At 43.5% G+C, this 26586-nt stretch overlaps 1 protein-coding gene and 1 long non-coding RNA gene across 7 annotated transcripts in view; one reads left to right on the plus strand and one right to left on the minus strand.

Annotated features, from left to right (window-relative positions):
- Positions 1-13613, plus strand: part of LOC146871842 (uncharacterized) — a 140784-nt gene extending 127171 nt beyond the window's left edge. Inside the window, exon 3 of the long non-coding RNA XR_014981164.1 lies at positions 10736-13613. This is a non-coding gene — a long non-coding RNA (uncharacterized LOC146871842). The remainder of the gene's footprint in view (positions 1-10735) is intronic.
- The window catches only part of LOC146871841 (S-adenosylhomocysteine hydrolase-like protein 1), an 879643-nt gene that overhangs the window by 211692 nt on the left and 641365 nt on the right, over positions 1-26586 (minus strand). For all 6 annotated transcript variants that reach the window (XM_085651895.1, XM_085651882.1, XM_085651903.1 and 3 more), the window contains one exon: positions 14119-14239. In XM_085651895.1, coding sequence (XP_085508021.1) covers positions 14119-14239 — 121 coding nt within the window. The remainder of the gene's footprint in view (positions 1-14118; positions 14240-26586) is intronic.

The following is a 26586-nucleotide window of genomic DNA, read 5'->3' on the forward strand; positions in this document are numbered from 1 at the left end:
AACACACATTCACTGGATGATGTCATCAGTGATGTCATGAGTGATGTCACTGACCATGTCATGAGTGATGTAATATGTGACGTCATCAGCAGTGCATTGCGGGTGCGCGAGTTATAGTTAGCTGAACTAACTATAACGGGGGAATTTCAATGGTTTTGTACAAGTGAAAAGTCCAGCTAACTATAACACCCCTGAAACCTATGGTTTTTTCAGTGAATATATATATATATATATATATATATATATATATATGTATATAGATAGATATATATATTTTCACAGAAAAAAACATAGGTTTCAGGGGCGTTATAGTTAGCTGGACATTTCCCTCGTACAAAACCCTAGAAATTCCCCCGTTATAGTTAGTTCAGCTAACTATAACTCGCGCCCCCGCAATGCACTGCTGATGACGTCACATATTACATCACTCATGACATGGTCAGTGACATCACTGATGACATCTCAAATGACATCACTGATGACATCATCCAGTGTCTGTGTGTTTCTATAAACTTTAAATATGTTTATTATATATAGGGAAAGGCATATTGAAGAATGAGTGAGTGTATAAGTGTGTGAATGGATGATTTTGTAGGTGCGTGACTGACTCTATAAGTGAGTCATTAAATGTATCTTACTGAATGCATGAGTTAATGACTAAACTGTGTGAATGACTGTATGCGTCTGTCTGTTGGTTTGTAACCGGATGCATGGTTTTGTGAATAGGTACATGAATGTCTATTTAAGTTATTGATTGGTTGTCTGAGTGTCTGAGTATCTGTATGGGTACCTGAGTGTTTGTGTGGGTGGGATGTGTGTGACTCTGTGCATAGATGTGTCAGTGGGTGGTTCACTGGGTGCATGGTTTCAACACTAGGTCTGTAATGGACTGTATGGGTGGGTGAATATCTGTATGGTTGTGTTAGTGTGTGAATATATATTTCATTAGTACATGTGCAATTTACTACATATGTGAACGGCAGTATATATGTATGTTGGAGTACAGAAATGACTATAACTGAGAGTGTATGATAGTGTGAGTGGCTGTATGGATGAGTGTGTGCTTGTATCATTGATTGTATAAGACCATAAGAATGTGCTAGTATTTGTATGAATAATTGACCTTGTGTGTGTATAACTGTATAGGTGAGTAAATGGCAGTGATTAATTAGTTGCATGACTGAGTATGTGTGTGAGTAACTCTATGGATGAGTAGCGGTGTGGGAGTGTCTATATAGGTGTATGAGTGCATATGATAGTCCTGTACTGAGTGACCATAAGTATGAGTGACTGTACAGGTGAGTTAGTGGATGGGTGTTTAGATGTAAGACTATGTGATGGGGTATGTACTTATTGGTGTTGGAGTGTCTATGGTTTTGAGAGTGGCAGTATGTAATTTAGAGTGGGTGTATCAAAGGTTATATTAGGGTGTGACAAGAAGCATCAAATGATCACATGAATGACGTCATCAGTGATGTCATTTGAGATGTCATCAGTGATGTCACTGACCATGTCATGAGTGATGTAATATGTGACATCATCAGCAGTGCATTGCGGGGGCGTGAGTTATAGTTAGCTGAACTAACTATAACGGGGGAATTTCTAGAGTTTTGTACAAGGGAAATGTCCAGCGAACTAGAATGCCCCTGAGACCTATGTGTTTTTCAGTGAATTTCTAAGTTTTGTTAAATGCTAATTCCTAACTATAACGTGCCTAGAACCTATGGTTTTTTCAGTGCATTTCAAAGGTTTTTTAAATGCTATTTCCTAACTATAACATACCTGAAACCTATGTTTAAGTGAATTTCAAAGGTTTGTTAAATGCTAATTCCTATCTATAACTTATCTCTAAAGCTATGATGTTTAATGATTTTCATAGGATTTCTAAATCTTTATATTTCAGTGTATCAATTCCTTTAATTATGTTTTTTTATATTGTTTTTCACCATTTTTTAAAGTTTTTTTCAATTAATTCTTTTAAAAATTAAAAAATATTACTTGTTTTTAATGATTTTTTTTTTAAATTGAAAGGTTTTTTAAACTATTTTTTATATTTTTGTAAATATTTTTTAAACTATATTTTTAATACTTTATTTTTTTTAACTATTTTTTCCTTGGAGTCGCGCACCCAACGCGTTAGGAACCGCGCACCCTACGCGAGAGAAATCGTGCACCCAACGCGTTAGGATGCACGACTCCTAATTTTACTGTAAAAAAACAAAATAGCCCCTATCACTAATTTTTATTATCCCCGGGGACCCCATCCCCCGGGGTTTATTAAAAAAACGTTGGGGACCGTGGGGGAAGCCCCAACGCCCCCACGGTCCCAGCCAGCTCCCCGCGTCCTTCGGGAGCCGGCATTGCTTTTCCACATGGGGAGCTGCTGACATGCAGCTCCCCGTGTGGAAAAGCAATATCGTTTGGATTTTGAAAGAGAGAGCAGGTTTCCCAGCTCTCTCTTTCAAAATCCAAACGAAGTTTGCTATGGGAGGGCACTCCCGCCCTCTCATAGCAAACAACAGTGTCCTGGGGGTGGGCACCCCAGGACACTGTACGAGCCGGCCCTGGGGGGTGGCAGTCCCCAGGGCCCGCGAGGGCTCCAGGAGGGGGGCCACGCAGCCCCCCTCCCTCAAACAATAAAGCCCCGGAGGGTGGTGGTCCCTGGGGCTTGGGGGGGCCGTTCAGCCCCCTCACCCTGTCTATTTTCTAGCCCCGGGGGTAGTGGTCACCGGGGCTGGGGGGCCCCCCCATTAATTTTTACAGATTTTGCCCCCGGGGGCTAATTGTTAAGGAAGCGCGGAAGTCTGCTCTTCGGGGTTTTTGTTTTTTTCCCGGCCGGATCTGTGCACCCTGCGCGGATTTTGCCGTTTTTTACAACAACAAAAAGGGGAGCCCCGGGGGTCCTTCTCGGACCCCCTAAGCAACACTAGAGGGTCAGAGTATTTCTACCCTGCCCCCTTTACATCTTTCACACACTTATTTCCCTTACTTAATCAGCCTCGCTTCCACCAAGGCACAAAATGGCTGCCAACAGTTCCTGGTTTCGAATGTAGACAGACACTTGACAGCCAATTAGCATTCAGCGCGTGATCGGGAGGGTGCGCGCTCGGTTCGCAGAGGGTGCGCTCAGGGTGCGCAGATCCTCCGAGGCCATATATATATATATAACAGATTTACACCATTTATGCAAAAGGCACGAGTCTGAACTGAGGACTACCTCTTTGCCAAATTTGGTGTAATTCCGTTTAGCAGTTCGGGCTGTAGCTGCGTCAACAGGTCCTATGGGAAATTGCATGGGGAAAAAGCGTTTTGGGACCCCCCTTTTTTCTCGGCCCCCGCTTGACGAATCACCACGAAACTTTCAGGATAGGAGCGGACCGGAGATGGCCAAAAGTTTGCAAAATTTCGCAAAGATTCGTCAACCGGCGCCAGACTTATTGGGAATAGAATGTTGCGGATTGTCTATGGAAAACAGGTCCTAACTATAACTACCTACTGGCAACCGCCAGTAGGAGATAGATAGATAGATAGATAGATAGATAGATAGATAGATATCCCTCTTGCTCTCTCTCCAGGTCTACAGTATTCCTTTACCATCCCTTAACACTGCTCATTGACTACCCCGAATAGTAACTCATCACATATTGTGCCCATGCGTAATATTGGTGTTTCTGCAAGTGCTTCCCCTATACAGAGCTTTAAATATCTAAGATACAAGTTAGTAAGTTACACATGTTCACATGCAAAATCCAGTGACCTTTTATAAAATGGCTCCCTGACCAATTTACTGACTACCCATATACTGAATTTACACAGTCTGAGGTTCTGTAATTCTCGACTCTGACTCCATTTTGTTCTGTGCCACCATTTCGTGTTGCCCTCACGTAGGCCTGTGAAGGTAGCCTGGCGAATAAAGTGGCCTGGCCTTCTTAGTTCATGTATACATTAACTAGGTTTCTTTTTGACTCTGAAATGAACTGTAAAAAACTGACCTCTGCACCTGAATCTGACACCGCAAAGCCAATTTCCCTGATCGATCTTTGTCTGAGATTGCCAATCAATGTTCAGGACATCGTTAACTTTTAGTTTCCTTGCACATGCCTTATCTTGTTCAGCATCTGTTACCGTTTCTTTTTTTATGTTTCTTCATTACATGGGTTATGCTTTCAATTATAGGTTTGTCCGGCTTGTGGAGATTGAATTTGGGACATTCCTAATAATTAACTTTTGGGTTGGGATACTGTAAAATGAGTTTTTGTTATGTGACACTTTGTTTGAAAATGTACCTTATTGGCTAGAATTTTGTGCAGTGGGTGTACATTTATAATGTGAATATTGGGTATAAAAGGAGACGTCTCGCCTTAGTAAAATGAGCAGTCTCCTGAGAATTTACACCGTGATGTATTTCTAGGATCACTGTTACTAGCTGCAGCTAATAAACTTGGTCTCTGATGCCATCCAGAAGTATTCCGTGTCTCTGTATACCAAGACAGGTGAACTCGAAGATCTTAGGCGTGACGCCACTGGGTTAAACCCCGGTTCTTCAACTGGCGCCCAACGTTGGGCTCGACTTCAGTGGTACTGGTCCAAACACAAAGACTGTGAGGAGCCCTGTGAGGAAATTCTGGAGGACGGCCGCCACTTCATCGACCCCTGCATGTCGACGTGGACCGAAGGTTTTTTTCTGCGAGGCTTCCCCTTTCCGACGGCTGCGAAGGACTGCTGCCCTGACTGTCGCCCTGTCTTGGATACTCTTGTGATGATTTGTAAGGAGAGACGTTAGACGGTCTTCTGGTGGCGTGACAGACATTTTGGTTAAGTATAAGTGGGTCGCTCCCACGACTTTGTTTTGTTTCTTGGTTTTGATTCGGCCATTGCAATAGTCGAAGCCGGGGGGTTCGTATATTTGCGGGTGTATCATTTTTGATAACCCCATGAAGTTTGAAGCAAGACTAGTGACCTAAAAGATGCCTGGTTTTAGCAAATTTAGGAAATGGTTTTGTTGTAGTTGTAATAGGGATTCCCGATTGGAGGACTCGTGTCCGATACCTCCGGTTGGAACTCCAACTTATGAGCTCTATTCAAAGCATGGTGTAGGTCCCATTACCTTTAATGAAGTATGGGTCCGTTATACAAGGAAAGATGGTGTTTTACGATGGCCCCAACATGGTAGTTTTGAATCAGATGTTTTAGATAACCTAGAAGTTGCGCTATTTAAAAAGAAAGCCCGGCCGGCGATGTTTGACTCTTTCCGCCTTTGGCGTAAGGAAGCCAAACAGCGAGAAATTAAGCAAGCTAAGAGAGATAGGAAGGAAAGGAATATATCGGTAATGCAAGCTGCTAGGCAGTATAAGGAAGATGAAGAAGATCGTGCGATTGAAGTGTCAGATAGACAACATTGCATGGCCATTGACAAATGTTACCCGGCTTTGCCACTTCCCCTTTCAAATGTGACTGTAGACCCTGAAAAGGATCCTTTGATGTCACATTTACTGAGATTACCACTCCCTTATGTGCAGGGTGCTACTGTACCGCCGTTACCTCCAGTTGTTGCACCCCTTGTTGTCGTTCAACCCCCTGTTGTTGTTCAGCCACCCGTTGCTTCACAGGTGGTTCTTCCTCCCCTGGCGCAGCCCCTTCCAGGGCCGCCAGCCTTGCCACCAGCCTTGCCTCAAACTCCTTTGCCTTACACTCCTTTATCTTCGACTTCTCTTATTTCTGTCCCTGCGTCTCTGTCACCTCAAAACACTTTGTCTCCTGTCCTCATGTCAACTTCTTCTCCTTCTGCTCGGCAACAAATGACTGAGACTGTCACTAGTCTTTTGTCTCCTTTCTTTGGGTCACTGAATATGACCCCTGTTTCTGAACGTAAGCAGAGACGTAGTCAGCTCCCTGGTCCCGAAGAGCGGGCAGTGTTAGATCTCCTTGCTCGTAGATGGGTTTCGAATACCTCCAAGTACAGTCCACAAGTGGTTATGGATATCTTCCTACAGTGGGAGGCACCAAAACAAAGGTATGTTTTTGATGTCATGTGTACCTTCCTTCGTCAGGAGTGGGAAGATAATGAGTTGGGGTCAATTCCACTGGAATTGCTTAATGTTGAGTCTGAATTTGCTAAAGGGACGATAGTGGGTTCCGATGTTTAGGAAGCGGTAGAGACACTACTCACTTTTAGGTCTAGACTTCCACCTCAGTCACTGTTCGAACCTGACCCTTCTATTAGGAGAAAAGTGAAGCAGTATTCTATGAGAGAGGTTACCCCTGTATGGAGAGAGGCAGTTGTGGCTGATGCCGCTCATGGTATTGCGGCTGCACCGGCTCATTTTCAGCGAGTGTGGGTGCATGTCCCTTGGAAGAGAGCTGAGGTCCTGGCTCTTAAGCAGACTTTGCCTGACCCCCGTAAAAATCCTGCTGGTTATTATAAGGAGTTGTCTCAGACAGTTGATGCGTGTGTTATGAATTTAGCTGACATAGATATGTTGATGGGTAATGTAGTTCCTCAACCCTTGTGGGCGAAGATCCGTCACGAGGATCACGCGCCAGAGTTAGGAGATACGTGGGTTAGTATTACTGCTGCAGATGGTCGGCAGGTAGGAGGTGCCAAACCTGAACCCTTAGTTGCAGAACTACCTGGTAGGATTATTAATTTAATGAAAACTATGATGCCTCCTCTGCGGGTGAATTGGGACAAGTTAGCAGCATGCAAACAAAAGAAAGACGAAAGTGTGTCTGATTTCTTCACTAGGTTTGAGGAAACATTCATTGATCATAGTGGTCAGGATATGAGTACAGAAGGTGGTCAGAGGTTGTTTGTAGATAAGTTTGTTTTTAATTTACTTCGTGAACTTTCTAATAAGTTAAAGGACTCTGAGAGTTCATGGGCTGTTTCTTCTTCGGCTTAGATATTGGCTACTGCACAATACTATGAGAATAGAGATAAAGATGAGAAGGAAAAAGTAGAAAAGAAGACTAGAGAATTAAAAACTAAAGTTCTTCTGCAGCAGGCTTATCCGCCTCGCCCTAATCAGCGTCAGTTTCAGCAACCTTCCCAGTTTCAGCAACCCCCACAGTTTCAGAAACTGTTGCAGAAGCCCGAGTCTTTTGCTTCGCGACTCCCGCTAGGCCCTAATCAGTGTGCTTATTGTAAAGAAGAAGGTCACTTCAAGAATAGTTGCCCGATCTTGCTACAGCGTGCGAATGGTATGTCTGGTCTGAGAGGTCGTGGTGGTTTCCAACAAGTACCTAGGGGTAGGGGACGTGGTACGTTTCCCCAGAATGAACGTTCCTTTTCCCCTCAGAATTCTATGAATTATTTTGACCAACAGAATGTTCCGACCGTCCAGTCCGCTCAGTACTACACTGACGATTATTATGTTGGAAGTGAGAGTGCTGGTTTTAATGATAGTTAGGACAGCCATGGACAAAGGGAGGGAGTAGTGTCAGTCCCAGTAGACCAGAGTGGACCTTATGTTGAAGTGATTACATCAGGTGTGGCAGAACCTTTTCTTTGGGATACTGGTGCAGCAAAGAGTTCTATCATGCACTCTAAACTCCCCGGCGCACCTTTGTCTGGCTTGACCAATGTTTCAGTAGGATTTTCTGGTGCCCCAGTTCGTAATCCGGTTTCTTGTCCTTTGCCCCTTTCTATTGGTCCCTGTAAATTGGAGGCTCCCCTTATTCTAACGACGGGTTGTGGCGAGAATCTGTTGGGTTTGGACTTGTTGAAAAGATTGCATGCAACATTACATTGTTCTCCTTCGGGAGTACATCTTACGGTGGGGTAAGAAAGTGATTTCCCCGATGTATCTGTCTAAGGATCGCCTTCCACTGGAACTGCGTTCTCTCCCTGATACACTTTGGGCTACAGGTCCCAATGATGTTGGTCTCTTGCAGATTCCACCCTACGTTGTTACCCTTAAGTTAAATGCTAAATTACCTCGCATTCCCCAGTACAAAATTTCCAGTGATGGCGAAAGAGCTCTTTTAGCGATTATCTATGATTTGGTTGAGAAAGGTGTGGTTGAAGAAACGAGAGGTAATGTGGGCAACAGTCCTCTTCTGCCTGTCCTTAAGCGTACTGACTCTTCTCAGCCACTTGTGTATCGGTTTGTGATCGACCTTCGAGAGGTCAATAAGATCGTTGTGCCACAGTTTCCTGTTGCCCCGGACATTACTGCTTTATTGACTATGATCCCTGCCTCAGCTGCTTGGTTTTCTGTTATTGATCTGAAGAACGCTTTCTTCAGTATTCCGATTGCTGAGGAAAGTAGGGATATTTTTGGCTTCTCTTTAGGAGGCCGCAGTTTCCGGTTTAAGCGCGCTCCTCAAGGTTATTGTGAGAGTCCCTCCATTTACAGTCAGGCTTTGAAAACTCAGCTTGATACTCTTGCATTGCCTTCTGGTGTTACTCTTATCCAGTATGTTGATGATCTGTTGGTTGCTGCTGATGATGAAGAGATTTGTAAAGAAGTTACTCTTTCTTTGTTGCGACACCTGTCTGACCTTCATCATAAAGTGTCACCTTCGAAGTTGCAGTATTGCCGCCAAGAAGTGACCTACTTAGGTCATCTCTTTTCGAAGGAGGGAAGGCGATTGACCCCAGAGCGTATTCAAGCGATTGCCCAAATGACTGTGCCATGCACACAGAGAGAGGTGCATGCCTTCTTAGGTATCACCTCGTATTGTAGACAGTGGATTCCGAATTTTTCTTTGCTAGCGAAACCTTTGTTGGCACTTACTCTTAAGGACACACCACATCGTCTTCCTTGGTCTGACGAATGTCAGAAGAGTTTTTCCGAATTGCGTGATGCATTGTGTTCTGCTCCGGTGTTGGGTACCCCCGACTACAGTAAACCTTTTACACTTTATGTACACGAGAGAGAAGGTTGTGCGTTGTCAGTGTTGACACAACAATTTGGAGACAAGCAGCGCCCATGTGTGTATTTTTCAGCTACTTTAGATCCGGTAGCTAGGGCGTTGTCTAAGAGCTACAGCGGCAGCGGCTGTTTTTATCCGACAGTCTGCTGGTTTGGTATTGGATAATACATTGATTGTGATGGTCCCACATGCAGTGGATACCCTATTGAATAGAACGAAGACTCAACATCTTACCAGTGCGCGTTTGTCAGGTTATGAGTTGACGCTTTTGGCTAGCCATGTGCACATCAAGCGGTGCAACACATTGAATCCAGCTACATTGTTGCCCATTTTTGTAGAGACAGATGCTCATGAACAGCATGACTGTTTTCTCCGGACAGAGGAGGAAGCGAAGGGTAGAGTTGATCTGAAAGATACTCCTCTTTCAAATCCTGATGGTACCCTATGGGTAGATGGTTCGTGCTTTGAGCTTCCGAATGGAGAGACGATTGCAGCATATGCTGTCACAACTTTGCACACGTTTGTTGAAACAGCACGTATTGCACAGAATTCAACGCAAGCAGCGGAGTTGATAGCGTTGACTAGAGCGTATGTGTTGTCAAAAGGAAAGAGAGTGAATGTTTATACTGATAGCCAATACGCATTTGGCGTGGCTCACAGTTTTGGTCGCTTGTGGAAAGAGAGAGGATTTCTTACTTCCCATGGTACGAAAATTCAGCATGGACAATTAGTGAGTGAACTTCTTGAATCACTTACTTTGCCGACCCAAATTGCGATAGTGAAGTGTAGTGCGCATAAGAAGGTTACGGATATTGTGGGTCAAGGGAATGCGTTTGCAGATGAAGTACCGAGAGAAACGGAGAAAGATGTGACGAGTCGGATGTATGTTGCAGGTCCTGCCAGATGGGTTGTGGTAGGAGTTATGTGTGAAGATACAACAGAAAGTGCGAAGAAGATTCAGGCAGAAGCTACTGAGAAAGAATTGAGTATGTGGAGAGAGAGTACGGGAATGTTGGATTCAACAGGCTGTTGGGTTGAGTTGTCAGAGCACCAGCGATGGTTGTTGCCGGATGCATATGTGCTTCCGGTGGTTACTATGGCTCATGGGTTGGCTCACATTAGTTCAAAAAAGGGATATGTAAGTTGTTGGCTCCGGTATGGCAGAATGGTGGAATTCCTAAGTGTGCTGAGAATTTGGTTAAACACTGCATGATTTGCTTGATGCATAATCCTGGAAAGGGAACCCCAATTCCAGCGGGTCATTTTGCACCTCCAACGTATCCGTTCGAGGTGCTGCAGATAGACTATATTCATATGGAAAGATGCAATAACTTGAAGTATGCCCTTGTGGTTGTGCCTTTTCCAGATGGATAGATGGATAGAGGCCTACCCCCTAAAGGATAATACTGCCTTGTCTACAGCCAAGGTTTTACTCAAAGAATTCTTTCCCAGATATGGCTTGCCGAGGATGGTATGGAGTGATAATGGAAGTGAATTCGTGGGTCAGATTATGAAGAAAGTATGTGCGGGTCTGGGTATTAAACAGAAATTTCACGCTGCGAATCACCCCCAGTCAGCAGGCCTGGTCGAGTGCTATAATGCCACTCTGAGGCTGAAGTTGGCCAAGGTGCAAGCGAGCTCTGGTCTTACATGGCCCGATGCCTTACCATTGGCACTTTTGTCCACGAGAACGACAGTACATTCTCGCGTGGGACTTAGCCCATACAAGATTGTTTTTGGACGCCCGGCGAATGTCTGGGGTGTGCCGAGGCCTAAGAAGTACAGTGATATCGAGTACCCTATGTTGGTTGACTACTTACATGATTTGACTGCTAAATTGCGTGTTCTTCACCAACAGGTCCATGACACTTTGCCTTCAGTTTCTGTAGACGCAGGCCACACGATTCAACCTGGTGACTGGGTTCTAACCAAGAATTTCCAGAGGTCAGAGAACTTGGAACCAAGATGGACCGGTCCATACCAAGTCCTGTTATCAACTCGGACTGCTATTAAGGTGTTCGGCAAGAAAAACTGGGTACATGGTACCCATTGTAAGAAGATACCTTTGCCCTTACCGTACGATAAGTGGGTCCGGGAAGGTGTTGCCGATTCCGAGAGTGAAAGGGTTCCGAGATTTGTACCTTTTAGCGATGCACATCTGGAATGGACTCAGTCAGAACGTGCGGATGATAAAGTCTTTCAAGAAGCTGTGCCACCGTGTTTGAGACTTGATACTACGCACCCAGAGACACAATTTCAGGATCAAACTGTGCCTGGTAAAGAACACTACAACTTAAGGTCTAAAAAGGACAAATAAAATTAGAATTTTTTTGTGAATTACACTCTTTCAGACAAGAGACTATTTTTCTTTTTCTTTTTCGAACCACCATCCGGGTTAAGCTGCAGGGTCGCGGTATAAGAACTTAAGGGGTGGCCCGCGTATTGACGAAAGGTCTGCGGTTCTAGGGACGTCTAGGACGCCTGGACGCACACTTGAGTGAAGAAGGAAAATCGCCGCGAGCAGCACGTTAGAGGATGGAGTCTGTTGTAACTGAAAGAGATGTTGAGAGAATAGATCTTAAAACAAGATTTTGTACATTGATACATAGCAAATGTTTTATAATATTGTGCTTTTTGATGTTTTTAAGTATCAAATTAGCTTGTGTGGGTTGGACTGTCTATGCTACACAACAGACATCTGCACGCACCTCCCAACCTATGCTTTCTTTCACTACTGTTTCTTTGCACCAGTTTTATACGTTGCCTGAACATGGACAGACAAGGAGATCAGAATTTGTCAACAACTCGTTTATACAGTTGTTGCATCAGCATCAGTTAGTAGTAAATATCACTAATTGTTGGGTTTGTGGTCTTATGCCTCATACGACAGATGAAGGTATGCCATATTTGGTTTTGCCTTTTTCTTTTAATGGGTCTGTGGGCTTTTCAGACCATGTTTATCTATGCAAATGAGGTACGCCCCTTACGTTCCCTTAAAGATAACTCGAGCAATAGTGCCTTAATATGGGGAATAGTAGCTATGATCCGAGATATTGATGCATATAATGCTATCCCTAAGGATGAGGTGCAGGCTTACGTTGGTTAGAACGTGACTGGATATAGTACCAGTTTGACAGAGAAGGAGAGACGAAAAAGGTCTCCCCCTATTTGGATTGTGCCCCACCGAGGCCACTTTTGTTTTCAAGGTAATGGTCGGAATCCGAAAGCTCAGCTAGGTAAAGTGTGTGTGCTCAAACCTATGTCTATTCATCTCGGACTTCTCTACCGTTTGTGCCAGCTAAAGGCACATATTTTGTTTGTCATGACAGAGCCTACACATGGTTGCCACCTGATTTTTCAGGAACGTGTTATGTGGCGTTTCTACTTCCCCCTACATACACTACTGCTTCAGACTATCATAGAACGAGATATGGTAGAGGTGTCTTCAATAAGGAAGATACCGCAGCACACGAAGTAGGAGATTTCTTCAAGGGCTTCTTGCCCTTTTGGGGTCCTATGATCAATAGTAGGCATATTCGACAGCTTGTCCGCGTTGTTGAAGCTACTATTAATGAGACAGCAGGTGCTCTTAGTAATGTTACAGCTGAGCTTCAAGCGGACCGCCTTATGACTTTGCAGAACCGTATGGTATTAGACATCATACTTGCAGATCGAGGAGGAGTATGTAAATTGATTGGATCCAGTTGCTGTGTTTACATACCAGATAATGCCCCTACAGTGTACCAAGCCATCTCTAGGTTGTATAAAATCTCTGAGTCTTTCCATGTAGACGAAGGAGACTGGTCATTGACGGGATGGTTTTGGGGACTGCTGTCCAAATGGGGATGGAAGATTTTGACATTCCTTGGTATGGTTTTAACCATCCTTTTCTCTTGTTGTCTTTGCATCCAGTGTGGTCCTGCCATTTGTAGTCTTTGTGCTACTATGTGTGTTCGGAGACCTGTCCCGAGAGAAGTAGAGAATAATAAGATGATGCTACAGCAACACCTTGATGACCTAATGAATATCAACATAGACCTAGATTCAGATTAACATGAGTCTTAGGTTATTGCCTACGTAATGGCAAAAGGAGGGTCTGAGGTTCTGTAATTCTCGACTCTGACTCCATTTTGTTCTGTGCCACCATTTCGTGTTGCCCTCACGTAGGCCTGTGAAGGTAGCCTGGCGAATAAAGTGGCCTGGCCTTCTTAGTTCATGTATACATTAACTAGGTTTCTTTTTGACTCTGAAATGAACTGTAAGAAACTGACCTCTGCACCTGAAACTGACCCCGCAAAGCCAATTTCCCTGATCGATCTTTGTCTGAGATTGCCAATCAATGTTCAGGACATCGTTAACTTTTAGTTTCCTTGCACATGCCTTATCTTGTTCAGCATCTGTTACCGTTTCTTTTTTTATGTTTCTTCATTACATGGGTTAGGCTTTCAATTATAGGTTTGTCCGGCTTGTGGAGATTGAATTTGGGACATTCCTAATAATTAACTTTTGGGTTGGGATACTGTAAATTGAGTTTTTGTTATGTGACACTTTGTTTGAAAATGTACCTTATTGGCTAGAATTTTGTGCAGTGGGTGTACATTTATAATGTGAATATCGGGTATAAAAGGAGACGTCTCGCCTTAGTAAAATGAGCAGTCTCCTTAGAATTTACACCGTGATGTATTTCTAGGATCACTGTTACTAGCTGCAGCTAATAAACTTGGTCTCTGATGCCATCCAGAAGTATTCCGTGTCTCTGTATACCAAGACAGGTGAACTCGAAGATCTTAGGCGTGCCCCTGACGCTGCTGGGTTAAACCCCGGTTCTTCAAGTCCTGCCACTGCCACACACTACATCAAGACACAGCAGTGACTGTTCACATACTATACCTATACATAATAGCACCCCACACACTGTCCTCAGAACGTACTCTAACTTCTACATGCAGTGCCAATAAAAGCTGTACCTTCTCTCACAGAATATGCAGAGACAGTTTAGGATATCCAGTAGCAGCACTTGGACTATTCACATAAAGTGCCTATACATGGGTTAGTCACTCCTCATGTACTGTTCTTGAAGCACACACAGATCAGTGGCCAGTGCACACCCTACCTGGATACAACCTGTGGCCCCCACATAGTGTATTCATAAAGCATGACTAGCCACACCCTAGACCGCTCTATGCCTCCCACACCCACATACTGCACCCTGCATGTCTCTGAGCTCCCTACACCCTGTACCTGTAGTAGTTTGGCTTGAAAGGTCCATTTTTGTTAAGTCCAAGGTATTTTGCTTGATCGTCCGATAACTCTGCGAGATGAGCATCGAAGGAAGGCAGGTGCAAGCTGGCAACATATTCATCTACAGGTACAGGAATCATAAACAGAGATTTTAGGAAAGGTGAGACCCAAATACAAGTCACAGCCACCATTCACAATATAGGTCTCATCCAGGTACACTTCACTGTATATCACACTACACTGGCTGCTGCCGAGAGCCTGCCCTCTGTGTGCCCGGCTGTGCCTCCTTACTTTCTGATGCTTCCTTAGGTGATCGCTCAATCTGGACATTTAGGCATATGTAGAAAATCTGCAGGAAGTGTTGAAAATGTGCAAAGCGACATTACAAAATGTCAAAATCTAAAGGACGTTTCCAAAAACGGTGCTTTTTACAGAAAAATCGGATGCAGATGTCTGCACAGGCCCTACCCAAAATTCTGTAAGTATTTTGCGCACCACGGACTCAGCTCCTGCATCTTAAGCGTGTACAAGGGGAGTAACAATGGCCTCAAGGAGAGCAGGAAGAATTTTCCAAGACACAACTTTTTTCTGTAGAATGGTTTAATTTTTAATAATTTTAAGTTAAAGGCTTTGTCTAAACAGAACACTTTCGTTTAGACGCACAGCTCAACAAATCACCAAAAGCTTGTGCATCATGCATGTTATTCCCCTCCATAAAAATCAGGAAGCTAGTTTTCCTATCTTTTTTTTTACCGCAATCAACTCACATGGATAATGGCACCCAGGCGTCGCTATCCATGTAAATAAAGGCATTAATATGACTTACTAGCAGAATAAAGAACACATGATACTTTAATAGTACAAAAAGAGTGTTTGCTGAAAAAATAAATTTAAAAAAAACATGAAAAACATGAGAAAAGTCGGGTTGGTGAAAAAAGCTGTCGGAGTCATGTGCAAAGAGAACAAAGCCCTCCTTCCCCACAAAGTGTCAAGATCTGTTGTTATAGCGCTCCACATGTTCATTCAAAGCGCCCTAAAACCAGATTGGTATACTGCTATAACTAGGCATGTTGCACTGAGAGCCGCGTGAACACACCGTTTAAATGATCTCCCTTCGTTTATGTGGTGATTTTTCAAGATCCTACATCAACATTTCAGCCTTCTAGATTTGTTTGAATAAGAAGAGACTCTTGCATAAGTCCTGCTCCAGGTCATGGACGCATACTTGCTCTTGTTCCTGGGGCCTATCTCATGCGAGAGGTCAACCTTGCAGTTGAAGTGCTCCCAGTTAGTCTTAATCGATGTCTAAGCAAAAACATATGAATGCAGGACTCAACTCCATTACGCCAGTATGTATCCAAGGAGAGAGGGAAAGGGTATTCCGTAATTCCATAGCTAACCCTGATGTACCTATAGTTTTCCAGGCCACACAGCAGTAAATCGAGGCCTTCAAAGAGGCCATGGTGCAAGTTTCTGGTGCACTTCCTGCTCCCTCTTGCTAGATCTTTTTGCCACCGTCAAGAATGTGCAATGTCAAAGCTTTTGTGCATTGGTGTTTCCGCAAGAAAGCTCAAAAGGAGATGCATTCCAGCTGGAACTGAACACAGGACTCCTACTTGTCCCTGCCTCTCCTTCCCCAAGTTTGGATAAAGCTCAGTAACTAAATGGACGAAGTTATCCTTAGTGGCTCTGGATTGGGCTAAGCGAGTGCAGTGCCCGGAACTTTGGATTGTAAGCATTGTTCCCCGATCAGGCTCCACTTTGAGAGGATACTGTGTCACTGCAGCAGGGCGGAGTTCTTCACTGGAACCTATGCAATCAACAACTGTATAAGTGGAGGCTGAGCAGTGGCAGTTGCAGCAGTGGGTGGGGCGGAAGGGGAGGGAAAACAACGGAATAGGAATTATTTATTTATTTTTTCCTATTCCATCGTCTGCCGGCAAATCCCCCCCCCTCACCCCATTGTGCTTACCTGCACTGGCTGCTACTGCGCATTTGACTGCGTTTGATCTGCTGCCTGGAGTGTTGGAGGTCATGCTCGCCGCCGGATGCCTGTCCACAAAGGCTAGTTATGCCAGGCACTGTGACAGATGTGTGGCCTGGTCTAATATCTACATGAGTGACCCGTTACAAGTCCAGCTGTAGGTTGTTCTTTTGTTTGTTTTGTCTTTGGTCCACCAAGGCCTTGCAGTGGACACTAGAAACGTTTATTTCCTGGCTGTTTTAGCCTTTCTACGTTTGCTTGATCAACTGTCCTTGTTTAAATCACCTGTTATGATGATATTTATAACCAGGTGTGACACGTTTTCTCCCAAACTGTGTGTTATGCCACAGTGGGACCTTAATTTGGTCTTAATGTTTCTCAGGAGCACACGCTTTGAGCTGATGCATAGCTGCTCACAGTGTCTCTTGACTTTGAAGACTATCTTCCTCATTGTGATTTTTTCAGCTCGTCGTGTATTTGAGCTTCAGGTACAGTTGGTGAAACCACCCTACACAACAATTTTTCCAGAGAAATTGGTGTTGAGAACACAGACGGCCTTCTTACCTGAAGTCGTGACTGCTTTCCGCATTGGGCAGTCTTTCACCCTGCCTGCATTCTTTGCATCTCCAGATCTCTTGAAAGAGTGTATGAGAGGCTCCATCGAATAGATCCCAAAAGGGGCTTTGAGCTTTTACATTGTTCGTTCCGAGGTACACCATGTGACAGTGCTGCGTCTGTGTGAGGATCTTATACGCCGGTTCTAGTTGCAGATTGATTCCAACACTGCGCAATAATGATAGCGATTCACTCGGAGTATACTTTTACACGAGCGCAAGTTGCTGATGAAAATATTGCATCCTTGATATACCGATTCACTTGGTTCATACCGCTATTCTAGTGCGGATGAGGATTCTTTCACCTTCGGCTAATAATGGACTTGTGAGGAGCCATACAGGTATTGCACCGCATCCAACCAGCAGGTGATCACACTGGGAGCTATATCTACCCACATCGATAATGGGTTGCTTCTCAACCCTTGTCCTGAAGAAGACCCGCAGGCTGAGGTCAAAATTTTCCTCCTTGCCCACAAGTCGGGTTGAAACGTCGACCCCTACCGCCAGCAAGCATGGACCACAAGTCCTCCTCTATTCTACTTGAGATGATATATTTCTCTATTATTATGAATTATACTGAACTAAGTAACTGTATAATTTACCACCATTGGCTAGGCTATTGTGATTGATTGTTTTCAGTCAAATTTTTATTGTATCTACTTTGCCTACTGATTACACTTGGGATTCCTTTCCCGTCCTTCAATTTCTCTACACCAGAGCACTCTTTTCCCGCACGTTCCCTAGGAGCAACCTCTCCTTCCTTCTTCTTTTAGCTATATTCAAGCAAAAAATCTGTTGGTTCATCCAATTTTGTGATTAAATAAATATATGCTGTGTTGAAATCTTATGGTTGTTGCACATCTAAATTCTTGAATCTTTCAGGATCTATGTAACCGCGAGCTGACTCTATGCATGCTCAGAGTCTTTATTGAATATAAATTGTCTCACAAAGAAAATTGTGTAAAAAGAAAGGTCCAGGACCATTGTTTTCTGTACTATTCGAAACCCAGGTCCAAGGACTTTTGGTTGGGTTACCCCATTTATTATATATGCTTTCCACATTGGGCAGTCTTTCACCCTGCCTGTGTTCTTTGCCTCACCAGATTCCGTGAAAGAGTGTATGAGAGGCTCCATCTAATGCATACCAAAAGGGGCTTTGAGCTTTTGTATTGTTCATTCCGAGGTACACCATGTGATTTTTTGGGGCTATCCGGACCAAAGAAAGGGAAGTCTGTGTAGAAGATGACCCTGCCAAAGTGGATTGTCCTCTGCATCAATATCTGCTATGTAGTGCCCAGGAAGCAGCTTCCAGAAGATTTGAAAGCTCATTCCACAAGGGCCAAGGCTGTTACCACTGTGTTGGCACATGCAGGGCCGGCCTTAAGGCTGGTGGCACCCGGTGCAACAATGTTTGCTGGTCCCCCCCAATGACTTCCTTCTCCACAAATTCCCTCACTACCACCCTCTAACAATGCCCCTCATGTCTCCATAGCCTCTCTCCCACATGCATTTCAAGTGTTTGATAGCACTACACTACTCATACCAGTGTAGGGTATAAGAACACTTTATATCACACACACATTATACAGAACTAATGAATCATAGACATGTAAATCAGTCTATAGTAAATGTTACATAAAACAATGAGGATTACAAGGTGTATGAATCATGCGTCATAAATAGTAGTGGGCACTATATATAAAGAGTGTTTGGTTTGGAGAAGCACAAACTCAGGATTCAAAATACAACAGCGGTTGGGGTTGGTCTTACTATTAAGAATGCATTTCTAACCAAACAAATGCGTTTTAGCAACATTCGAATAATGAAAGTCTGGAAAAAAGATAACTTTATTACCTATACCATGCACTTTGCATGCAGCTCTTGGATTAGTTAATAGTTTACTGTGCTATATTAACACTGTAACTTATGAACTACAAGTAACAAAAACATCTCTCTGACAAAAGCAGTAACCCACTCAACTATATGCTTTTTTGTGATCCGCATGGTATACGTGTTTTGCATTAGGCATATTAATCCTCTGCGTGAATGAGTCAAAACTTCCACTAGAGAAAACTCTGATCTCTCTCCAGCGGGTCCATTAATCATCAGAGTTATCTCGACATTTTTATTGTCGCCTGAAGATTGCTGAAGGCAAGGTACTCTGCAGCAGGTGCTTTTAAATCCATACTATATATTTGAAACACTGCACCCCCTGAGGTCAGCGCCCGGCGCAGTTGCATCAGTCCACCACCCTAAAGCCAGCCCTGGGCACAGAGTGCCTGTCCTTGATATCTGCCAGTTTGAGAAATGGGCATCAGTCCATGCATAGCAACACAAAAAGATGATAGACTGAATGCTGAACATTGTGAAACTTTCACCCCAGACACATATCGGAGTGAAATCCATTGTTTTCTTGCTCACCATGCCACCCCAGTTTAGACCCAGCCATAAGCAAATCAGTCTTGACCCTGCTCCCCATGGGAACAGTCCAGCCCGAACTGTCAGGCCAGGGCCTCCCTGGACCAGAAAAGAAGCATCCTGGGACCAGTTTCCAGGTATCACCCCTCATCAGCCAGGCCGGCTTGAATCCAGTGGCATAGTGAGCACAGGACCCATGTCTGGGCATATCCTTTTCACTTAGGGCAACTTTCGCAACACAAACAAATGATGGACGGAATGCTGAGCATTGTCAAACATTCACCCCCAATCCCAGATCTGGGATAAATCCATCATTATTTTGCTCAAATGCCACCCCAGATTATACCCAGCCATATGCAAATCAGTCTTGACCCTGCTCCCCATGGGAACAGCCCTGCCTGAACTGCCAGACTAGGTCCTCCCTGGACCGGAAAACAAGCATCCTGAGACTGGTTACGGGAAATCACCCCTCATCAGCCAGGCTAGCTTGAATCCAGTGGCATAATGAGCACGGGATTCACTTGTTAGCATAAGCATACCCCTACCACCTAGGGCAACTATAGCAACACAGAAGATGATGGATGGAATGCTGAACATTGTCAAACATTCACCCCCAATTACAGATCTGGGTTAAATCTATAATTATTTTGCTCACCATGCCATCCCATGTACACATCAGAGCACACATTGATAAAGCACTACTGGCTTGACAGCCAGTTCCGGTGGGAGGGACATCTGGTCCTGCAAGACATTTTGGTCCGAGCCCACTCCACAGACCCTTCACCTTCGAGAGGCACTGTTTTGGAATCTATTCTATTGTAAGGAATCTGAGTTTAGAAGTATCTATCAGACGAACAAGTTACTTACCTTTAACATCTAAAAAGGTTCCAAGTTAGTAATCTGCACACTGGTACCAAACATTGTTCACGCTCCGCGTCCGAGGGCTCGGAAAGACACAAGCAAGAAATTGATGTCTGCATGCAGTGGTGGCTCTTCTCTGCAGCTCTACTTCATCACTTATGGGGCAGTACGGAGCTAGTGCAGAGTGGCACGGAGCTTAAGAGCCTCCTCCTTACTTCTTGAATTCCACAAGAAGTGGAAGATCTGGATTTTTGAGCAGTCTCACTAGACCCTATGTCTGGCTAGATTCACACATGCTCAGGGCCAGGATAACCTCCTGGGTGCTAGTGTACTCTACAAATCTACATACCATAACACTGAGTGGTCCATGGGAGTACTGCTAGACGAAGTATCAGGATCCAGTCTGGCAGGAAGTATTCTAATGTGAGGAATCAGCAGTTAAATAGAGTATTCTTCAGAAAGGTGCATTACAGAAGGTTGGTAACTTGTTCTTTCATATCTTGTGTGTCACGAGAACAGAGGATGATGAGGAAGCTCTTATGGGTCTTCTCCTGGCAGTCACCACTATCACACAATCTTAGATGGTACCAGTGGCTACTGCTCAAATGTAGACTTGAGATTAGAGGCTGCATCACAAATGGGCTCCTGGAGTGGCATTGTACAGATTTTCTTCTTTGGCTCCTCCAGGGGTCACAGAGAAAAACACCTGAATGTCCCCCTTTCAGCAAGGAATCCTAGAGCCCTTAACTACTCTCTTGATGAGTGCCAGAGTTTTCTAGAATTTACTGAGTACACTTTTAATTAGCATGGCCAAGGTAGAGGGATGCTCTACTTTTCTCAACAATCCAAAATCTTTCCCTTCACTTTTTCTCTGGCATATTTCTCAAACATATAGCACACCTAAAGTTTAGGGGCCCAACAGTATGAGATCTAGCAAAGAGTTCCAAGTCATTACTACATATAAAGTCTTAAGACTGTTGAGATGGTAGCTGTAAACATAGAGTTGGTTGTGGCTGACAATGAGAGTCTGGACGACACTGAAGTAATCACGGTTGACAGTGATCATCTGATTGAACTGGCTCTGGTTGACCTTATGGTTCTAGTTGATATTGAGCTGGTTGTGGTTGGCATCGAGATTTTAGGGGAACAGATTGATGGCTTTGTGATTGAGGTTGATGGCTTTGGGGTAAACAAATGAGGGCCTCAATCGGGTCAACCTCAGTTTTGATACTGACCCATAATACCCATTAGTGTTGGTGATGATGGCACGTAAGAATACATGCTGTGGGGGGTCAGGATTTGCAGACATTCATCATATTAAGTCATAATATGTTTACTGTGATTGGGGGGCTTTTAGGCAACATGGTAAGATCCGAGGTGATTCATTTTTCCTTTTACCCTATGAGAATACTTGCCTCATCAAAAGAGTAGATTCCTTTCCAGCACCACAGAGCAAAAAGGCATTTGAGAAAGGTGATGTGATATCTTGAGCCTCTTTGCTTTCTGTGTCATGGCTTCACTGATCATTCAATGTGATGGCCCTCAAACAACTAAGCAAGTAGAATCCTAGAGATGTGTTGAGTGATGGAGCAACAAAACTCTACACTGAAGGAGATGCATGAGCAAAACGTCTGAACGGCATCTTTGAGGCCAAGAGTCAGAATAGAGGCAGTTGTCAAGGTGCTTATGACTGTTCAAGTATTGGCCGCATTGCTTAGTTGCAGCTATGCAGTTGCATTAGAGTTCGTTGATTTAGTATTCAGTGTACACTATTGTGACCTTTATGACATAACTAACACTTTTAGTCTTTCTTCATTGCGGTCACAAGTCAATGCCAGATGGAGATTCATCTGCACAGTTTTGACACTGTTCAGCCAGTAGCCCTAAGAGAAAACAGATTTCCATCCTGCATAGGGCAAAGTGGAAGATCTCAGAAAGATGGAAAACACTGACTCAATACAGAAAATGAAAGGTCAGCACTATGACCCTCACACACCAGGTCAACAGAAAGGTAAAGTAACCATAAGCGGTCAGAATCTTCATGAACATGAGGCCCCTAAAAGCTCATCGCATATACCATAAGTGTCATTGTGGAAGGCATGAAGGACGCAAAGTGGTTATCCAAGTTAGACCTCAGTCATTTAGTTTATTATTTATTTGAAAAGTTTTATAAAGAGCGAACATGACCCGTACGGGTATCAGATCGCTGTACAAAGGAGCGGAACCGAAAGTAGGTAGAGGCATGAATACAACACCATAAAGGACCTTAACAAGCATAAATACAAGAACAAGTACCAGAAGAGCAACAAATCTTATGAAGCATGTGAAGAAACAAAATTGCAACGCTGATAGAGGTATCAAAGAGTATCAACAGGAAATAAAAGCTAGTTTAGGTGGCTTCGGGACTATTGCTGTAGATGGTCATTCAAGAGTAACCATTTAACTTGTTTTTTGAATGAGGCGGTAATGGGGTTAGATCTGATCTCGGGAGGAAGAGCTTTCCATTCTTACTATTCACCTTGAGTATCTTCTCTGAATTGAAAAATATTACAACATCTCCACCTATGTGCAGGATCTTGGATATATTTCAATAGGTACCATTTTCATTTATGAAAAGCATCACATACAGGAAATGTTGCTGGAGAAGGCAATATTTTATATCTTTGTTTAAAGAACTAATTAGAAGGAAATTGCTTTCATCATCAATTACATTTGGCTAAAACCTACCGAAAATGGCACCCAAAATAAAGATTCAATTATTGACTTTTCTTGCAAGTGAAATGTATAATATGACAAATGGATTCTAATTCACTCTCTAAAATTAAACACAGAAAATTATGTCTATTTCTGCATGTACTTCTAAGAGCTTATTATCATCATATAACATTTTACCTATTGGAATGTGTCCCACGATCATGCACAGACGCAGAAACATTCCATTTCTGAAAATCAATAAAGATTCCCTGATAGAGAACATCACATTGTCCAAACATCTGGGACTGTGATGGTTCAAGCACTTGAGCTCTCAGTATCTTCTGTGGCCAAATAACTTTAGTACACTATCCAAGAGATTCTGGCCTACCTGACTTGTAAATGTAGTCAAAATATTGTTACTTATGCACATCTAAAATAAAACACCATGACCAACTGTGAGCAGTCTGCAAAAGCTCACAGAAAATCTTCTGATATTGTATTGAACAATATATATTCATGAAAAAGTCTACAGTTCTTCACTTACATATTCATATCCAATGAAGCCAAAGCCAACCTGGTTAGGACATGACAGTCCCATTGAGAATCCCAAAGGTGATAAGATTTTGGAGGATGGGAAACTAGATTGGGTAGTTCATCTCAAACCTCAATAAACTAACATAAATAGAGTCCATCAAAGCTTTGTCATGCAGGTGTTCATTTCAGTCCACTAAAATGTGCTATTAATTGAAACAACCATGGCTCACTTGGTCCAGAGATGGTAACAGAACTCATGTTCAATGTCAGCCTGCATGTGCTAGCGGCTATACAGGATGACGACTACAGGATCGGCTACTCATTGCCAACACCATTAAGGTTGTCAAATATTTTGATAGCACTGTTTCAATGGTAGGTACACATGCGTTGGGCCCTTGGCAAGAAACGGATATCAGTGTGCGAGTTAATTCTGCCAAAAGGTGGTTAACCCTTGGAGAGCAATAAGACAGCTAAGATAGATAAAAACATATTGCTGATTGCGGCAGGCGAGACACTCGTAGTACCCAGAATCCGAGATTGTACAACACACACAGCTGAATAAGTACCTACAAACAACAGTAAAAGCTGATCAAATAAACTATTAGGGTAATCAAAACCCCCAGAATACAAATACCCTTGAAGCGTATGAATATACATTGAAAGTTATTGGTATGTAAAGAAGAGTTATTATCAAGAGCCAATAATATAGTAAAACTGGGCTAGTCTAGCAAGCATATTTGGTGTGGTTCACTGGAGTGGACCCATTAGTGGAAGAGGAAATCGTAAAGTGCATATTTTAAGCCACTTCGCTTGTGGAAAGACCGGCAGCATTCAGTAGAGTAGAAGCTTCAGCACCAGCTGAAAGGAATGCATTTGCTTGTGGTTGTTCATGAGTTCTCCAGAGTGGAGGAAAGATTAAGTGCCCAGGTTGTGGAAGATACTGACCCACAGCCTTGTGGACATCCTTGAAAAGAATGGGTTGGCCAAACTCCCCTGGCTGGACCACGTTCACACAACTTAAAATAATATATAGGATGCCCAGACTTTTGGGACAATACCAGTACAATGACCACACACAGTGTTAAGATCTTCAAGAGCCTGCATGAGGATTACACATGTGGGGGAGAGATGAGGGGGCAGGGGAGGGCACCTACTGCAATCACACCTGGCCATCAAACCCTAAATTTCTTATGAACCTTATTTAAGAATCTTAGTCCCTGAGGCAATACGAAACCTATGTCTGAAATGTAGACTCAGATTATTACCAATGTTGCATTCAGCAAAAACTGGGCAAATAGCACAACCAGCACTGACAAATGTACATGCAAGCTGAGGTGGTCAAAAGACAGTCCAACAATGTATGCTCCTTTGCACACGCAATTTGGAGCTCTGAAGGCAGATCCTGTGACCACTGTTCTTAAACTATAACCAAAGAAGGTGCAGGGAGGCACTGTTATGCCTCAGGACAGATTCAGAGCTCTTGCTAAAGAAGGTGGCTCTTTACACCGTCTGGGCAGGAAAACTAAAGAGAACCGTCACCCCTACAACGGAGTAACTGTTAGAAGACCCAAGGAATGCAAAAGCCTAATTAATAACTATTTGCATTCTTGGACAAGAAACTGTAAAATCTTTTTTTGACATAGTATTTTCAAGTCTTAACTAATTAATTTCCATATATTTGTAGGTGAAAATGTTAACGTTTTACTTTTGAATTCTTGTTTGTTGTACTCTATGTGTGTGGCTATCAGGCTTAAGTAAATACATCATCTCCCTCTCTACTGGCCACATATGTGCTCCTTAAAGAAATCAAGGAATACAATGCTCCCCTCTTTAGGTGCAGGCTTGCAAATCGTATCTAGAAGCATATCTCATTCTCCTTTGTAATTACTCTAGGCGAGCCACATGCAAACTGAGAGGAGCAACTTATGACAACAGTCACAAGACATCACAAACTGCTGGAAAGCAAGAAGCCTAGCTCAGCTACACAGTTCCAAAGGGATTACATATGAACCCCAACAGCAATTGTGCTACTTGGGTAAATTGTGGCTAGTACTATTCCCGCACATCACACATGATCATCACTTCCAAGGATGAATCAGATGACAAGTGAAGAAGTATTGCTAGCAACGACCATATGAGCAATGTGACAGAAACATTCACCGTGGACATATGGAAAGACAATCTTCTCCCTATCAATGACTGACACCTGGGAGGCAAATGTTGGATGCCATGTGAAGTACTTTCACTTGTCATATTGGGTCAAACGTTTATCAGTATGATGGTGTTAAGAGGGAATCTGACTGCACCCAGAACAACTTCATCAAAAAAATTCATAAAACTGCCTAAGTGTCCTATGATGGTGTAATAATAATATCTTTTATTTCGGCAATCAAGCCACAATAAGTTTACATAAATAAAATCCAGTAGCTACATTTATCGTACATTGGTGTATGCATTCCAAGGTCTGAACCCAGATGCACAGAAGATATCTCTGAAGATATCAAATGGAATGAAAATAATATTCTCTAACAACATGCCATAAGGAAGCGTTCCACGGGATAGTCCTGCCCCAGGCAGTGGGGATGAGTCTTTAACCACTGAGACCCATCGTAAGGCTCACATTACTGTATCTGGCCTTCCCACCCTCCCTCTGCCAAGCTGCAGGATAGGTCTTGTTGATCTCCAAATGATTGGACCTTGTCGACTATTTAGGGATTTCTGGGGAATGTTGTGCCCTCTGCACTTTCTAATGCAGCAGGCTCTCTAGGGCAGCTGGTGTTATACAAGCACCCATGCATGTTGACATCCAGGATACATTGAATCTATTAAAGGGAGGGGCTTGAACCTCTGCATTCAATGAAGTCTGGTCATCTGTTGGTACATTAATCGGCTATTCTCCAAGGCCCTTATGCTACAAGGCCCAATGTAAAAGGTGGCAGCAGTTACACTCAAACCTTCATAAACAGCCAGCAGTTTCAGTAGGAGCCAGGTGTAGGATGGAAGCAGTTGACACATCATCATCCAACAAGGAAGGCGAGAGCATGTGTCCAGTGGGCAGCCATCAGTAAGCATAGGAGAAGGAGCTCAATAAAAAACATAAAGGCAATCCTCCTCAGCCAAGAGACCATTAGATGCTGTATTTGAGCCCCCCAAAGCCACTTATGTCATGCATAGGAGGTATGTTTAACAGCAACCAGGGCCCTAAATAAAAGTTCCCTTGGTCCGGTATAACAGGCCTAGACCTAGAATAGGAGTACCTAGGCCCTGTAAAAGGGACTTTTGTGTATGCCACCAGGGCTGTCTATAAAATTTATAGCCCCATGCAGGGAGTGTAAAAGTCTCACAGGCGTCCATATCTTCTCT

The sequence above is a fragment of the Triturus cristatus genome, chromosome 1_1, assembly GCF_964204655.1.
Source record: "Triturus cristatus chromosome 1_1, aTriCri1.1, whole genome shotgun sequence".
Taxonomy (NCBI): Eukaryota; Metazoa; Chordata; class Amphibia; order Caudata; family Salamandridae; genus Triturus; species Triturus cristatus.